This window comes from Centrocercus urophasianus, unplaced genomic scaffold, assembly GCF_019232065.1.
Source record: "Centrocercus urophasianus isolate 14NV4802_14NV808 unplaced genomic scaffold, USGS_Curo_1.0 seq_28, whole genome shotgun sequence".
NCBI classification, from domain to species: Eukaryota; Metazoa; Chordata; class Aves; order Galliformes; family Phasianidae; genus Centrocercus; species Centrocercus urophasianus.
In genome coordinates, this window is record NW_024884844.1 from 6,171,768 (window position 1) to 6,189,782 (window position 18,015).

At 49.4% G+C, this 18,015-nt stretch overlaps 1 protein-coding gene across 2 annotated transcripts; it reads right to left on the reverse strand.

The window, feature by feature from the left end:
• Positions 1–316: 316 nt before the first annotated feature.
• On the reverse strand, positions 317–17,800 carry STEAP3 (STEAP3 metalloreductase). Of its 2 annotated transcripts, none has more exons than XM_042827194.1 (5): positions 17,716–17,800; positions 7,985–8,468; positions 6,998–7,525; positions 5,671–5,835; positions 317–737 (listed from the first exon to the last, which is right to left on the reverse strand). In XM_042827194.1, the coding sequence occupies exons 2-5, from the start codon at positions 8,465–8,467 to the stop codon at positions 447–449; spliced, it is 1,467 nt and encodes a 488-aa protein (XP_042683128.1). In that variant the 5' UTR covers position 8,468; positions 17,716–17,800; the 3' UTR covers positions 317–446. The 2 variants fall into 2 exon arrangements, with proteins under 2 accessions (XP_042683128.1, XP_042683127.1); XM_042827193.1 differs by lacking the exon at positions 17,716–17,800 and adding an exon at positions 17,402–17,457.
• Positions 17,801–18,015: the final 215 nt, after the last annotated feature.

Below are 18,015 nucleotides of genomic sequence, written 5' to 3' on the forward strand. Positions count from 1 at the left end.
TTGATCCAGATGCTCAAGAAGCAGGATGTCTTTGCCATCAAAAAGCCCAGAAAATCTGTGCTTCTTCATATTTAAAAAAAAAAAAAAAAGAACAAAAACATTGACATTCATGAGAGTAGATAATAAGGAAGCAACAGAGAAGCACTGCTGTAGATCTGCCAACTAGCATCCCGTGACAGAATCCATCACTTCTCCCTGTATATTGGTGTTGCTAGCTCAGCTTTCACAGTGATTTTTAAGGCAATATTTGTCCTAGCAAACCAGCAATATAATTCAAATACCACTGCCTAAACTACTTTCATAGGAGCCCATTTTCTAAAGTCACCAGATTTTATTATTTACCCACAATATAATTATACTAAAACATACATACATTTAAGAAAAAGGAACACCTTTATAGAAATGTTGATAGTGCTTTGAAATCCTCTGTCACCCCTGAGGTTCCATCAGACGTTGCTAGAGGTCTCCCCACTCGAATACTCCCCTGTTGCACTGGGCAGGACAAACTTGACGTACCTCCCCTTCTCCCAGCCTCTTCTGATTCGCACGAGTCTCTGCTGAATGCAAGGCAAACTGAAGGCAACTTTTGCTAGGATCACAGTACATGGGACAAGCAGCGTGAGAGTGTAGGTGGGAGGCAGGTAGAACTTGTATTGGTTCTCATCAAAGGCCCTTGACCAGCCATATGTGAGGGTGTGCAGGGTGCTGATGACCAAGGCAATAAATCCCAGCGTAGACTAAAAGGAAGAGAAACACAAAGCAGTCAGCAGACCTCATGCCTGTTTTCCCCTGTAAGAATATGCAGCACAAAGAAAGCAGTGAATATTCCTGTGCCTCTCTGATAGAATAAAATGCAACTGCAAACCGGGTGTCACCTACAGGAAAACTGCAGTGTGCCAAGATGAGGATATACAATGGACTAAGTCCTTGGAATGGGGAGTCAGGAGCCCTTTGTCCATTGAGGGAGGCAGCAAGGATGTAGCCTTGCTCTGCAGTCCAGAACGTGCCCCATATTCAGCTGAGACTGTGGCTCCCAAGCATCCATAGAGACAACATTTTGCCTGAATATTCCAAGAATGCTGAAGATTGTTTTCAAGGAGGATTTTAAACTACAGTCTCCTTGCTGGTGGTTTCCTACCTGCCTCAGAGGTTGGGTCTCTGAGCTCATCACAGGCACAATCCCTCCTCAAGGGCCACCAGCTGTATTTTCAATGAAAAGTATGGGTGTAGTACATGATCATCCATATTGACAACTGGACAACTACTTCCTTCAGAACATCTCTTCTTGGTTTTGATGGCTGACAAACCATTTTAAAACCCAGATAACTTTTTAATGTGTACTGTATCATTAACAACAAGCTAGATCAAGGCTCCTCTACTCTTCAGAGTGAATTACTGAAACATCTGAGAGGACTGAGCAGACAAGGAAAGATCTCAAAAGTATGCCCCATATCTATGCACTTCACTTTTACAGCTCCTCTCCAGCCATCACGAGGGTGTCTGTAAGCCCTGCCAAGTTAGAGAGCTCTTGTCTCTGAGTTGCACCAGCACCACTCAAGGTCATTCCCAGAGCCACCAACAGCCCCCTCAGCTGAAGCTCACATCCACCTGAAAGCCATAACTGATTCCTCAGCCCAAAGCAAGCCCAAATGGGGTCAAAATTTACTTATCTTGGCAAATGAAGGTGTTTGCTGGGATACACCATGCAGCTGAAGGAGATAATGCTCTTAACAGTGGGCACCAACCCATGGCTCACCCATAATTTATCAAATCTTAGCTCCCCTCCAACAGGCAGAACATCCCTAGATGGGAGGAGGCCAGAGGTGCCAGTAGGAGGCTGATCTGCAGAGCACAGCTGTAAGGCAGGGCTGGGGAGAAGGTGAGGAGTGATGGCTGAGGGCAGCAGGTGCTTTTGGCAGTGGGTGCAAGGTGCCTTCAGGTACAGTCCACATGGGGCTCCATGGATGGCAGAGGTGTCAGAGCTAGAGATAATTAGTTTGTTCCTCTACAGTTCCTCTTTCAACTGCTGCTGGCACCAGGGAAAAGCAGAAGTGGAAATTAGTAGGACAAAAGACGACCGAACATCAGAGCAGTGCAGTGACCCACCTTTGTGCACAGCAGCAGGGCACGCAGAACAAAGAGCTAATTAGCAATAAATGTGCAGGTGAGCAGATGGCAGCTGGACACAGTGCTGGCAGCTCCACAGAGCAGAGCAGTGACACAAACCAGGGCTCCCTGTGGTCAGCAGGGCTTTTACACTGTCACAGCATGGGGAATGCAGGGCTGCTGCCAAGATAAGGTGGTAAAACCCCCTGAGAGATGGCTCTATGAAGATGGGATCTTTCTAAGGCAGGTTTAGCTTGCACTGCCCATTCTGGATTGATTTTTCTCTCTCCCACCTCTCTTCAGTGTCCAGGAGATGTGCTGCAATGCATCAGTGAAGGTGACTCTGTCGTTTATAAATGCCTGTGCAGCATCCAAGGCAAAAGGCACCTTCCTAACACATTCAGGTTTCTGACTTCTGCTGCCATTAGTCCTGTAGAGTTGTTAACTGTGTGGAAGCTGGCTCTCACTTCATCATCAGGAGGGCTACAGGCACCTGATGACAGATTCTTTGCATCCTGCAGTATGTGAGCTAAGAAGGAAATCAGGTCAACCCAACCTTCAAATTCCAAGAGAATTTTTCAGGGTGGAGAGATAAAAGGAATCATACGCATTTTCACTTCTCCACCAATTAGATTTGATTTGTAAGTCACTAGGGAACATTAAGAATCTCCCTTGTAAGTTGAATTGCATCTGAATTGTTCCTGTTATCTAGTGCCTAGATCCTGTATATTTTCTATTAGTCAAAACTGGATATGGAGGGAAACTGTATATTCAACCCAGCTGTATTTGCTAGCTGAAAATCATCTATGTTCTAAATCCTTAGCAAAAACCCAAGTGTTATTTTTGGCCTGTTAAGCAACAGATGTGTATTTTAAGATAATGGCAGTACCCCATGGTGCTGAGAGGCACCCACAGTGCTGTTGGAAAATGCGAGGCATGGGAAACTCAAGGTAAGGAGTGGATCAGAGTGGTTCCTGGCTTTTTGCCCTCACTCAAATGTGAGTGCAACCCCTCTCAAACACAGCAGCTACCTCAACAGAAATGGCAGCAAATGGCTGCAGCTTTGGGGAGATACTCAGCAGGGACTGCTGTGCTTTGTATTTTCCAGATCTTTCCTTTTTCACAACTAGCTACAGTGCCTCTCATGCACCGTAGTCGGTTCAAGTGTCAGACATCCCCAGGGCTTGAGAGTACAGCCTTGTTCTTCACCCCTTGTATTTACATTACAGTGTCACTGTGCATTAATTTAGGGAGAGTTGAGTTGCTGTATGTGAATGTTACCCTCTAGTACCTGGGAACAGCAGATATATCTGCTACTCATTTCCTCAAGTTGGCATCAACAACTTATTGAAGAAACTCCTCTAAAACATTCCTCATTAAAAAACAAGCAATGCCCGGCCTGGAAGCTAACATGACAAAAGCCTCTAATCCTCTCCTCGGGCACATTGCCACTGTCATCAGCAGGGTGTGCTACAATGCCTCTCCCTACATCCACAGAAATAGGTAGGAGTGATTTTTCCATGCTCTAAGCCAGCCAGTGACTGCCTGGGGCAGCCAGGAGCTATTTTGGAGCAGAGCATCACGTACCAGTGCCAGAGTTGACATATCATTGGAAAGACCCAGGGAAAGATGGCAAAGGGCAGAAGAGACAGTTGTGGAATGTGTGCTGGTAGAAGATACCATACATGTTGCATAACACAACAGCAGCACCCACCAGAGAGCTGTCTAGGGAGACAGAGGGAGATGCAGGGAGTTTCAGAGCCACATTCCAGGCTATTAGGAATTATTTCCCTTCATCTCAGACTCCTGGTATGAAATGCCTAAGCCAGGACGGGAGTTTATCCAATGTCCCAGTGGCTGCAGTGCACCCCTGAGACGTGGTGCTGAGAATTAATTTGCTACTGCTGTCTGTTAAGAAAGAGATTTGAAGCCAGATCTCCCTTCTCTCCAAGGGACAGTCTCTTGAGGTCAGGCTCTCCAGGTGAGGCTTCTTTATGCATTGTAAATAATTACTCAACAGCTCACTGCAAGAGAGGAGAAAAAAAGAGATGAACTAACTGACTTACTAGTTGGAGATCAGGGCACCTGTGGGAGAGCAGGCTTCAAACTCCTGCTCTAATGAATATTGAGTTATTTATGTGCAGCTGAAGAGCTTCAGCAAGGGAGAATGAATGATGGATATCCACATTTGCACACCCTAACTCTACATACTCCAACCTCTGAGTGTACAGAGGGGCTCTGCAGAGGAGGTATGGGGGGAGGGGGGAACCTGTGGGGTTTGTGCGTGCTGGGTGGCACTACAGCATTACTGGGAGCCTACTGCAAGCTAAGCTGCAGCCGTGTAGGAAGCACAGTTAATGATGGGTTTCAGGATTATGTGATATGACAGGTGAGTGTCCTTCAGGAAATTAGGTCTTAAAATGAGCTCTGAAGGTGCAGAGACTACTTGAAGTTTTCTCCTTGCTGTCCCTGTTAACCTGAAGCCTTGCTCTGTATGTATTACTGAGAGTGGCAGCCCTTGGGTTGAGGGTTTGGGATCCCTACATGGGTCACTATGGAGATCTGGCCTCATGAGCCTGGACATCCCTGCAAGTGGAAGGAGGACTCCCAAACCACTAGAAAACCTGAGAGAAAGAAAAGCTATCCAGACACTCCTAACCCATTTTTTAGAAGAAGATGTGCCCTTCACTGATCATTCAGATCTGCGTTCTGCACTGGCTGTCCCCATGGGTTATCCATCTGCAGCCTGCTGCAAACTCCCCACAGCATCTCCACAATACAGAAGGCATGGGGAAAAATGATAACAGATAACAAATTCTGAATTACTCAAAAAAAGGTGATGGATACAATCCAGTTAAAGAAAAAAAAACATTTGTTCACCTATCCCAAAGATCAGGGCTTACCAAATACTCCAAAATGAGAGATCTCCAGATAGAGATCCTTTCTGTGTGGCAGCCAGCCCTTAAATGAGGCTTAGGAAGGGGTGGAACCTGGTTCCATCCCTTCTGGTTGCACAGGTGGAAGCAATTCACCTGTGCTCCAAAGGCTGGCTGCGTCCCTTCACCAGTTGCTCCATCATTGGTTCAGGCCCTGACTTAGCAATTCACATACAGAAGGGAATAATCCTCTCTTCTCTAAATGTCTGCAAAGTGTTCTACCTTGTATGACTTCAGGAGTGAATGCAGCACTGCTCATGGGCACAATGTGAGGAGGAAAAATCCCAGAGAATTTTGCAGGGGGCATCACACAGGCAAACCCATGCTGGTTCTTCTTAGGATCTCTAGCTAGCACTGTTAAAAGTAGGGTGAGAAAGAAATTCCACCAGCACATTAAAGACTCATTCATGCAAAGCTTACCACTAAGCTCCACGTGGATGCACATGATGCATTACGTTTTCCTTTCCCTGAGACACAGCACCCACAGCAGAGCATGCGAGAGAGCATGACTCCCTGGAAGCACCACTGTCCCACTGCCCTGAGATGTCCTCTATGGTGAGTGGCAGAGTGCCTGTAACACTGGCTGACTGCAGAACCACTCTCGGGCATTGTCACATGTCAACCTTACCTGGATGAAACTGAATTCCCTCCAGTTGAGAGAGTTTGCAATGGATGGAAGTGAGGTGATGGCAAGTAACGACAGCAAGCCCAGGGCAATTATTCCAACAGAGATATAAATCTCCATCCTCCAGACTTCCTCCTCTACCCAGATATTCATCTTCTTCTCCATAGCCTGGCATGACAATGAAGTTTTGTTAAAATGGAGCACGTAGGAATAGAGGAACTGAATTTTATGTGTATTCACTTTCGTTTTGGAAGAAGATTTCCTGGATTAACACTGGTTCCTGCTGCCACTGGCCTCTGCCTGTGGCAGGTGCCACTGCCATTTTCCCAGTTGGATCAGACCTGCAGCCTGCTGGGAAGAACTGCTTGATGCTCACAGCTCCCATAGCCTGTAACCACAGCAGCAAGCCCCAGAGTTGCATTTGGAAAGATAATTGGAATGAGAAGTCAGTTTAAAGCCATGAAAACAAATACACATGCTTGAATATGCAGTAGTCTCCTAATAACCTTCATTTTAAGTGCATTTAATGGGGGAAATTGTTCATGCTAATGGAAAGGAAGATGGGTTTTATGCTTCATGGCAGAGAACAACATTTAGAACCATCTTCTTTAGCCCATTAAATGGGCTTAATTTACTAAACAAAGATGTTGCTAGAAAACAGGACGTAGAGGGGAAATGGACACAGGATGCTTGACCGAGATTAATGCGTGACTGTAGCAATTGAAAAGGGGCTGTGCCAGTCTGGAACTGAAATATCTGGTGGATGCTTTGAGCAGGCACTGCTTCCAAAACCAGCTGTCCTGCTCCCAGCTGCCTCCATGCCTCTGTGCTTGGACAAAGTGTTTGGGTGGCTACGGTGAGAAGCACTTGGGAAACATCCCAGCACAGAAAGCAGACAGGTTTGGGGGCAAGTCCTTGATCTGGTTCACCTCTGGGACGCACAGAGCTTCTTGCACCATCCCAGGAGGAGGCAGGGAAGAGCAGCAAGAACAGCAGGGACAAAAGATGGCAGAATCACATTCTTCCGTGGTGCTGCTGAGCTGAATTGCCTGAAGGTGTAGCAATCTCGGGATATAATCTCTGGATAAACATTGCTGAAAGCTTCGATAGGGCAGTAGGGTACTTTCCCATTTCCTTGTTCCCCTAGACTATGGCCTAGACTTCAGCATTGTTTTGTTACAGCACTAGAAGTGCGCTGTGATGAGGACGTACCTCCTACATAAACAAATCCTTTGGAAAGCAAATGCAAAGGCCATGAAGCCCTCTTACCCAACTTCCAAATGTGCCTGCAAGATCATCACAGGTACCACCCGGAGGGTGCCAACATTACCTGCTTGACGGCTGTCTCAATCAGCTGGTAGCGGTGGGAGCGGCGCATGGGCAGGCACAGGCTGTACACGGCGTGCAGAGCTGCACAGAAGAAGCTGAGGAGGCCGATCTGCTTTCTGTGTTGCAGCCACTGGTCAAGCCAGTCTGGAAAGCGCCTGTATTTGGTGCCGTAGTAGAGCTGCGAGCAGGCTGCCAGCACACCAGGGAGGTAGACCAGAGACAGCATGACATAGGCCACGCACGGCAGCGTAGTGTTGACCACCTCGACAGGGATCTTATAAAACTTATTCTTCTGCTCCCTGATGTAAGGGTGGATGACCTGCCGCACCAGGTTGTAAGTGAAAAAGCAAAGAAAAAGCCCCAGAGCCAAAAAGAGGGGGATTTTCCAGGCTGGCAAAAGGCGCAGGGGAATGTTCTCAATCTCGCAGGCTGAGGACATGCAGCCCATGTCCACAGGGGTGAAGCCCATTACCTGAGCAATTTCTGCCACAGTACGCTTGGCTTCTTGGCTATTGGAGCAGATTAGAACCTGCAATAAATGGAAAGATACGTATTGGGCAAAGAGATCACGTGGTGGGAACGAGCGTGGCAGGAGGGATGCTGCACTAAAGGAAGCCTACATTATCATGGATCATCATGTGTTTTGGCAGACTTTCTGATGGGGATTTACTGTGGTTGCCAAAGATCTCTATCCTGGACAGGTTTTCTTTCTTATGCATACCACCAGTTTGCTTTACTGGCTGTGTTTAGATAGAGAGACAATTAAATGATGTTTTTCACTTACACAGTGACTCCAGGGACTATAAGGTATGGAGTAAGCAGTGTATTTATTTTCTGATCAAAGAAATGTGCAAGCTGTGTGATGGTTTCTGGATGCCAAAACCAGTACTGATGCCCCTTCTCTGTGTACCTAAGGCCATTTACTGATGTCAGACCTCAGCTGCTGAAACAGTTGAGATGTGGCACATATCAGAAGAAAGCAGTATACCTGCTTATTGCCATCCCTGGCACCAGACTGCAGCGTCCACGCAGAAACCACATTAAAGCCCTTGACCACAGTGCAGGCTGGGAACAGAGAGGCCAAGTATTCAGCGTTGGATTCTTTGTGGTGGTTGATTTCAGTGTTGTTACTGACATCCACCAGGATCTTTCCCGCCAGCACATCAGCCAGGTCACAGAGCGTGGAGTAATGCTCCCTGAAAACCGCCACAAAAATGACATCCGTCTTCTTCACCGCCTCAGCCTGGAAGGTGACCTCTGCTGCAGAGGGGAAGAGGCAGGCTTTGCGCTTTGGGTTGCGGCTGCCCACCACCACCTTGAAGCCAGAGCACACCAGACGGATGGCCAATGAGCGCGCAAAGTCCCCGCTCCCCAGCACGCCGATGGTGCGTCCAGCTGCAGGCACCACGCTGGGATCACCCTCTGTGCTCCTGTGGCCAAGGAGGGGCTTGGCCATGTCTCCTCCAGGCATCCTGGCAGGAAAAACAAGGGGAAATGCAAGTTCATTGCAAAGCTCTTGCAGAAATTCAGACCACATCTGCAGTCATGAGGAAAATGCCACTTACGACGCATGAATAGAAGTGAATGAGGTTTTGGGAAAGAGGGAATTCCCTGATGCCTAACTGTAGATGTACAGCTCTGGGTCCTGTAGCCCAGACTCATCTACTAAACCCACCAGCATGAGTGCAGTAACATCCAGCCACCGTTGGAGGGGGACAAGACATCAACACAGAAATGGTTTTAGGGACAAGTTTCCCCAGTTTGGGCGATCAAACACCTGCACTCAGCCATCCTATGCTGTTCTTACTTGCATCTCATGCTGCAAAGCCAGATCAATTCTCACAGCTGCCAGCAATGGGAAGTCTTGGAGCCGTGTAGGACCAGGGCAGATCTTTTGAAAAGCCCTGGTGTCCGTGGGAATCTCTGGGCACACAACTGAGAGAGCTGGGGGTTTCTTTTAATTTGTGGAGGCAGCATCAAAGCAGGGAGTTTGAGGTGGAATTAAAGTGTCCTCCAAGTGGTAAATGAAGAGAGCTGTGGCCTTTGCCTGTTCCAATATTTGGGTCCATTTGTTTCATTTCTTCAATGAACAGGGAGAACTTCCTTGTGACATTAAAAAAAATAAAAAAGTATTAAAATATGATGGGATTTGCTCATGAATGATTTTGATGAGCTTTACAAACATGAATGAATTTTGCCCTGTAACACTCTGCTCTCCATAGCAGATTAGATATTGAGACCATGAAGAGGCTTTAAGCAAATCAACAAAATGAACAGCATCACACCAGCTGAGCCTGGAGGTCTGGAGGTCTGGAGAAGCTCAATCAGGGAACTGCCAGGCTGTTCCCATGATGTGTCACCTACAGCTCAAACCTGCTTAAAAAAATGCAGATGGCCAAAGGGACACCAGACTTTTAAAGTGCTCAGGAGTCACACCAGCACACCTGACTTCTGATTTGGGCACACTGGGAGAAATAGTAGTAAAGACCAGAATTAACAGACTCGTGATACATTTGCAAAAGAGACAGTCTTTTGCAGTACAGTCTTGCTTTATAGCTGGCACAGTTCTTTCAAAGTGAGGATGACCGCTCGGACAAGGTGACCTGGTCACTGGGCTTTGTTTATCATAGGCTTTTGGAAATGCTCTTTATCCAATGCTTTTCTGGGATTGGAGCAATAATGGTGCAAAAGGGAAGGGCACTTCTGCATGAATAGTTTACCAGTGAGAAACAAAGGGTAAGAATAAGTAATTTTCATAATGGGAATGGGCTGTCATGGGGTTTCCCCACATATCTGTGTTTTTCCAACATGCTCATAAAGGATTTGGGAAAGACAAAGAGAAGATCAAGCTTGGGTGTGATAACTGTTTAGGACAGCCAATCTTTATTGCAAGCAATTTGCAATCCTCATGCAAAGTGCCTGAGCACCAAAACTCACTACTGGCACATGCCAAGGGCTGCGTATGGGCATAAGTGCTATGAGTACACTTTAATGAGCTGTAACTCATATCATGCAGCTTCCTCTCATGGGCTTGGTAAGAGAGAATTACTTAGATTTCACCCTGAAGGTTTCTGCTTCTGCTCCAGATCTGTGGAAGGGCTTGTGTGCACAAAGGCTGACTTTGTTCTGCACCTGTGTCAATGGTCTAGTTCAAGGCTACTACCCGTGCACACACCCCTGCAGTAAGTATAGGCCAAACAGATCTCAGTCGCTGCTAAACAAAGTGAGTATAGCACTATAAACACATACATTGAACACAGAACAGAAGCACACAGGTGAGGTTGGAGATGAGATCACTTGGAATTTCCTGAAGTGAGCAGCAAACCCAGAGGTGGAGCTCAGGTCCATGCCAAGCCTTGTGTCCTCATCCCAGCCAGGCTGAAGAGCCAGGCTGCAAAACCCTGCTGTAAATACTCCAGCTCTGTCTGAAGAGATGTTGGGTTTTTTTTTTTGGCCCCTGCTTATCACGTACTTTATCGAAAACTCGAAAACTCGTTTCTTTACTTTTAAGAAATGTCCTTGCTCCACCTAGGTGTATTCATGCCCACAATTTGTTATGGGGCCCACACTATTGTTTAGCTTAACCACCTCTCCTGCCTACGCAACCCTCTGCTTTTCAGCAACCTGCATGCATGAAATGTTGTCCTACAACAAAGACATGTCTCTGGCGCCTGGCCACTGGCACAGGAAGCAATGCTCAGGGTGACAGGACTTCATAGAATCGTGGAATCTTTTGCATTGGAAGAGACCCTTAAAGACCATCTGGTCCAGCCCTCCTGCAATAAGCAGGGACACCTACATTTCCATCAGGTGCTCAGAGCCCCAGCCAGCCTCAACTTGGGTACATCCAGGGCCAGGGCATCCACTTGTTCCCCATGGCCCCACCAGCCCCTCCAGGGGGCCATGCTACTGCCATGTCACCGTGAGGCAGAGCAGCCACCAGCACAGGGAAGGCTGCAGAGGCCAGACACAGCGTGAGCACTGCAGTCTTGGATAAACCTCATTTATTGATCTTCTCTGTCAAGGAAACTGTACCCCTGCTGAGTTACATCACATGAAGTTCAGAGCAGCAAGGAAGCTGCATTATGATTTAAAGCCCAGCACAATGGAAGTAAACTAGCTTCAATCCTAACCGGGCAGCAGTTCCATAATTAAATACCAAGTGCAATGTGAAGCTGCCCTACAGACTGATGGTTAATGACACCCTTATATCACTGCATGGGGATGCTGTGCCCACATCCAGAGTGTTGTGTGTGGTTCACCTATTGTATCTCAGTGGCTGTATTATTTGCAGTACAATAGCAGTGAGCAACATCAGGAGCTCCACTCCGCCTGGCGCCAAAACAGGACAGAAGGCAGAATGGGATCAGACAGACAAAAGCTGGGTGAACTGAAGCAGTCAAATCTCTGCTGCACAGGAGAGGGTGGGAGGGCTCTGCAGAAGAAAAGCAGGGATAACTCTACATGTTTTGCACCTGAGGCTTGGCAGGCTGTTAGCTTAGGCTGGGTGCCAGGCAAACACAGCTTTCAGAGTGCTTTCCAACAGGACGGCCGTTCTGGGCTGAGCTGCTGCAGGAGCCCCTCCAGGTGTGGCTGCACTCCCTGCACTGTCAATCTGCACTCAGATAATGCCCCACTGCATTATCTGGGAAGCTGGTGCCATCGTTATCCTCCTTCTACAGACAGGGGGACTGAGATACCAGCGATAACGGGGCTCCAGCAAGTTTGCCTGGGAAGACCCAGATATCCCTGACCACTTGTTTAACAACGAGACCATCTTTACAGGACCCTGTCGGTTATTCTGGGCAGGGGACTACAGCCTTGTGGTTCCTGTAACCCACAGTCAGCACTTGGCATGTAAACCCTGAACGAGGCTGCCCGTACTGAGGCAAGGCATGCAATCTGCTTCAGTTCTGGACCAAAAAAAAATAAATCAAGATCCATTTGCCTGCGTTAGTATTTAGGTTTATCAGATAAAATCACAGAATGGCCTGGGTTGAAAAGGACCACAATGATCATCTAGTTTCAGCCCCCCTGCTATGTGCAGGGTCTCCAACCACCAGACCAGGCTGCCCAGAACTTCATGCAGCCTGGCCTTGAATGCCTCCAGGGATGGAGCATCCACAACCTCCTTGGGCAACCTGTTCCAGTGCTTCACCATCCTCTGAGTGAAAAAATTTCTCCTTAATATCTAACCTAAACCTCTCCTGTCTTAGTTTAAAGCCATTCCCCTTTGTCCTATCACTAAAGACAAGTTGGTTTTGTAATAGCTCCAGTTAACAGAAGTTTCTTAAGTATATCTGAGTCAAACTGTGCTGCAGAACATGGCAGCAATCTCATAAGGAGCTCCTTGCCATGGTGCTGTGCAGCACAATGAAACTGGCTCCTGTTTGTCCAAAAACCTCATCTGTGAGATCAGCTCACATACAGACTTAGAAGGCAGCACCTTGGTTCGAGTAACCACTTCTGTGTCTTCCCCTGGGGTCAGGTTTTGGTTAGACTGACCACAACTGAGTCTTGAGTAGCTGCGGTGTATGTCCTTACAGAGCCACATCAGGGCTTCAGTTTCAGCGTTGGGAGTTATCTGAGATAGAAGGCAAGATTATCTGCATCTCCTGATGGGTACCAGGGTGGAATGAGGGGAATGTCCCACTGTCTGCTCCAAGACAGTTCCTGTATGCTACGGAGTATGGTGTCCCCCATATTCTAGGGATGGGGGTGATCTCTGCCCCCAGGCAATCTATCTGCATGCAGGGACCTTCGCACTTCCCTTGCTGACCATGATGCTGAAGTCCTGCAGCTCCTGTCTGCAGAGCCTGGTGCGCTCCATGGAGTTGATGCACCAAGAAGTTGTGGCTGGAGGGATGCATTCAGCACCTGAAGTCTCTGTTCAGGTCTTGCTGTGCATAGAAATATTCATGTCTTGGCTACAGTTGTTTTGTTTCCAGGGGAAATAAAGCACATAAGCCTCTGCTGTACCCAGAGAGGCCCTCCAAAAAGCACAGCCGGTACCACGTACCTGCTGAGATTGGCACAGATTTAAGTAAGAAAAGGGCTTATCCAAAGCCAGTCAATCTCAGCTCTGCTCACACTTCTGGAGTTCTCCCAGTCTCGTCCAGGCTGACTGCAAATAACACGTCTGCCCTGTGGATAGCTCACAGATGAGGGAAGAAAGGGAAAACAGGCTTGCTACCTGTTTCCATTTTTCTCCTTCCAAAGCAGACAGAGCTAGCTTCCCAGCAGTGCAAACCAGGAACCAGCAAAAACAATAAACCAACCGTCTGTATGGCTTCAGCCAAAACAGCAATGTCGCAAACCTCCCCCAGGATGCCAGCCAGGCTGTGAGAATGAGGAAATGCCAACAGCAGAGCCCTGAGGCAGCTCCAGGTTCCCCGACTGCTGTGGCAACACTGCTGGGTGCTGAGGCTGTCTGTGGCCACATGGTGGGAACAGAGCTGCTGAGGGGTCCCAGTGCTGCAGCATGCACCCACCATCGCACCGTGCTTCACCCTCATCACTCTCCCTGTTCCTACCTCAAAGCACGCTGTTTACTTTTGCACAACCACACAGCACTGTTGACTTGCTGTGCTGTGCCCCTAACCCCATCCCTGTGCTGCCTGGCCGGTCCCTCACCCGCTGCCCACGCGGTCACTCAGTCCAAACATGGGACACAGCGCATGTTCTGCTCTTTCTGACCTGCCCTCCAATTTGTCCTCCTCTTTAATAAGCCCCTCTCTCAAACATTTCCCCTATGTCACCCACAAAGCAAGCACGTCCCTCCCTGCACCACTGCCTGCTGATGACAACGCAACTGCCAGCCCCCCCCCTCCCCCCGCTACATACCTACACACTCCCTCCAGTTTAATCATTGATTAATACTGAGGATGTTGGGTTTGGAAGCCAAAGGCACGTCCCTGACCACAGGATATTCTTCACCGTGACCAGAACTCAAAAACATGTTTCAAAACAGGGCAAAGCAGAGGTTTTCCCAGAATTTTCCATGCTCTGCTTTTCCCACACCAACTCAGACATTTTGGCCACAGTTTTCCTATAGAAATGCACCAGCCTATGGGCACCTGGTGAGGTTAAACAGGCAATACTGATGCTGGGCAGAAAAATCACCCATCCACAGTATTGGTTGGGGCTTGATCAAACTGGGAAACAAATTTTTGGTGTACCAAGAGACCATTCTGCTAGTGCCTGCCAAATTGATACAGTGTGGAGAGGCCTGACAGGGACCTGGATTGGGGCAGCACTTCATAAATTGGGAATCTGAGGTTTGGGAAGCCTAGAGGTCTCACCCTAAGGCATGGGGAGCACAAACCTGAAGCACCATGAGGTGTTGGTGGAGCAGTTCTGATGCTGACACAGCACACACAACTTTATCTGAGAGATGTGACTCTGAATAAGAAGTTTATTTCTCCAACTTGTCAACAAGAGACCACAACTTTAAGTGCTGTAGCGGAATCCTGCATGGCTTCTATTCCTTTCTTCTGGGATCTTTGCTTGCTGCTCTTACCATGCTAACAACTACCTCACGGTGACTCACTCACTTCTGAGCTCTCCCTTTCCTACAGCAGAGCAGCAGGGTGTGCTCTGAGCACAGCAGCCCCCCAGGGAGCTGCCAGACCCTGCTGTTAAAAAACCTCTTTCTTTCCAGAAAGGACGCAGAGGAATTGCACTGCCTGCACATGAAAATATTTGGGCTGGCTGCTGCTGCCTGTTAGAAGGGCCTCCAAGATCAGCACGCCCTATGGTTTTGCTTCTTGCAGCAACTCAGAGGATGCACAGGGCCGTGTGGGGCAGAGGGTAGCCCAGGGGATGGTTTGGGGTGGAGGGGAGAGAACACTTCCAGCATGAGGCCAGTGCCAGCTTGCTGCTATGGGAGCACAGCCTATCCTGTGCTATGGCAGGAGAAGCAAGTGGGGTCTCGCCTATCATCCCTTGGTACTTTTTCCTTAGGGACACTGAAGTGCTAACATCCTGCTGTGAATCATTGCTGCCTGTGCAGTTTCAGTAAGCTGTTTTACATCTGCATTTATTTTCACCCACTCTTTCAGGTGGGTGCTGAAGCCAAAAGGTAAGGAGGAAGAGGTGTTACTGACCTGGGAGGAGCTGAAGGAAAAGCAAGAGAAGAGGGCAAGCAGCTTCAAAGGGAAAGAAGCACGAAGGACGGTGCCTACAGAGATCATGCTGCCTTGTGAGTGCAGCCTTTGCTTTGCCTGAACACATTGTGTGCCCTTCAGGCACATCCGCACTATGCCACGGACACACCTCTCTACCGAGCAGCTGCAATGGGCACAGAGGTATCTGGGGAGGAAACACCTCTGGTTAAGGCAGCAGCACACAACAAATGCCTGGTGAGTTCTGATGCATGAGAGAAACCTGGTCCAGGCATGCATGGTGTGCACAGGGCCCCAGCTGCCTCCCATCTGGTCAATAAGGTGCTCATTGATGCTGCCTCACTCAAGCAGGTACCTGTTAGTGATGGCCAGCGGTTGGTATCAGCACACTGCTGCGGATGCATTATCTACAGACCCATATTGGCAGACCATGGTCTGTGGGGAACTCATAGGACATTTTTGCAAAGGCTGCAGAGGTGATTGTCTCTCTCAACTCTACCACATCTGGAGTACTGCGTCCAGATCTGGGGCCTCCAATACAAGAAAGCCAGGGAGCTGTTGGAGAGGGTCCAGAGGAGAGCCACAAAGATGATCAGGGGGCTGGAGCACCTCCTCTATGAAGACAGGCTCAGGGAGCTGGGTTTGTTCAGCCTGGAGAAAAGAAGGCTGGAGGCTGACCTTACTGCAGCTTTCAGTACCTAAAGGGAGCCTATAAACAGGAGGCGAGTCAACTCTTTACAGGGGTAGACAGTAGCAAGACAAGGGGAAATGGTTTTAAGTGGAAGGAAGGAATATTTAGGGGTGGATATCAAGGATAAGTTCTTCACTATGAAAGTGGTGAGGTTCTGGAACAGGCTGCCCAGATAGGTTGTGGATGCCCTGTCCCTGGAGGTGTTTAAGGCCAGGTGGCATGGGGCCCTGAGCAGCCTGGTCTAGTATTAAATTTGGAGGTTGGAGGCCCTGCATGTGGCAGGGGGTTGGAGATTCATGATCCTTGAGGTCCTTTCCAACCCAAGCCATTCTGTGATTCTGTGAACTAAATTGAAATGCAAGTGTTAGCAAATCCAGGCTTCAGACTTACTGGAAGTCTGAGCACCTGGAAAAAGATGGAAGGAGCTGAGGAATTCCTGAAACCTTAGCCAAATTTTTAAAAATCTTCCACTGATTTGGGCTCTGGAGTACCCAAGGGCTTTTAAGATGGGATGTTGGCTCCCACATCACTGATTTCCAACCATTTCATCCATTCAGATAAGCTATATTCCACTTAGATGAAGATGGGAAGCACCCTGCAGTTCACTGCAGGGGAAATGACCCTATGGAGAAGCAGTAACTTAAAGTTTGGAAATCTGTCCTCTGCTGTGACACTGCCAGGAAACCTGATTGTAATCAGCGACGGTAAACATCTGGATAACAAATTGGTGGGCTTCAATTCCATAATGTAACATCTCACAGCCATCCCTCACACGTCAGAGCTCTTCCACTGCCCCACTTCTTCCACCACCGGAAAAAATGTGTTTCCCCTGAATCTAAAGCTGCTTTCATTGATGGGTGTAGTGCTGCAAGGTCGCAGCCAAAGCAGAGCTCCTAATAATAAAAAGCAAACCAAACAAAAACAGAAGTAAAAAGCAAAGCAAACACAAATTATGCTTTCAAGAAGCATGTTTTCCTAGGGCTTGCTGCGTTTTCTTTTTAAACAAAGACTTGTTGAGTCACCAACATTTTCAGCTCCACAATTATGGAGGAAATCGAATCCGTGCACTGAGTATTGGATCCTACATTACTGTACATTTGTTTTATAGCAAATGGGATTTTAAAAGAGGAGAAAATGTAAGGCTGATTTAAAATCTAAAGTATTTTAAGTAGCTCAATCTTGTTAGCCCTCCATCTCCTTAGCCTGCAGGAACACTGATACCGGAGGAGCGACGTTCCCCTCTCGCTGTCTCTGGTTTCTCTCCCCGGGATGCACTTTCCCAATGCACCACTTCTACCCGCAGCGCTGGGCTGGTGCTGTGGGGCTCCCGGTGCTCTGCCCGCAGCTGTCCCCGACGGGCTCAGTACGGGGACAGCCCGAGCCGGACCATCCTGCCAATGGGGCATCCCTGCTCCAAAGTCACCCCTCCAACTCCGTCACAGCTGTCACGGTGCGGCACAGCGACACGGAGCAGATGGAGCGCAGCGCATCCGACCCTATTTCCTTACAGGAACCCCCATGGGCACTGAAGCAGCAGAAGCCTCCCGCTGCTCGCCCCTGCGGGCCCGCGTGGCTCCGGCTCTTTTAATACCTCACAGCCCGATTTCTCCCGGGCCGGAAGAAGTCATTCATCTCCACGAAGCGTTTGCAAAGCTCCCGCTCTGGCAGCCACCAGCAGCCCCGTTCCCCTCCCATCCACGCCTGTGCGCGCACAGCCCCCGGCCCCGCACCGCCCCGCACCGCACCGCCCCGCCACGCCGCCAGCCCGGCCCCACCGCCCCGACCCGGCGCCCGCCTCCGGCACCGACAGCGGCGGAGGCCCCGCGGACCCCGGGCCGCTCCCTCCCTCCGCCGAGCTCAGCCGCACGCAGGGACCCGCAGCCGCAGCCCCTCGGCCGCACTCACCTCTGCGCCGGGCGGGCAGCGAGAGGGCGAGCGGAGCGGCCGCTGGCGGTGAGCGAGGCGCGCTGATGTCAGCCCGAGGCTCCGCCCTCCTGTCCATGTGCCTCCGGCGGCGCAGATCGGCCTGCCCGGCCCGGCCCGGCGTGGCCCGGCCCGGCACGCCCAGGAGGCACGGCTCGGCGTGTCGCAGCCCGGCACGGCAGCGGGGGATGCGGAGCGCACGCTCTCCGGCCCCGTCCCAGCTGCGGGCCCCGCGCCGAGGTTAAGCACCGGGCACCGCAGCGGACGCGAGACCCGTTCGGG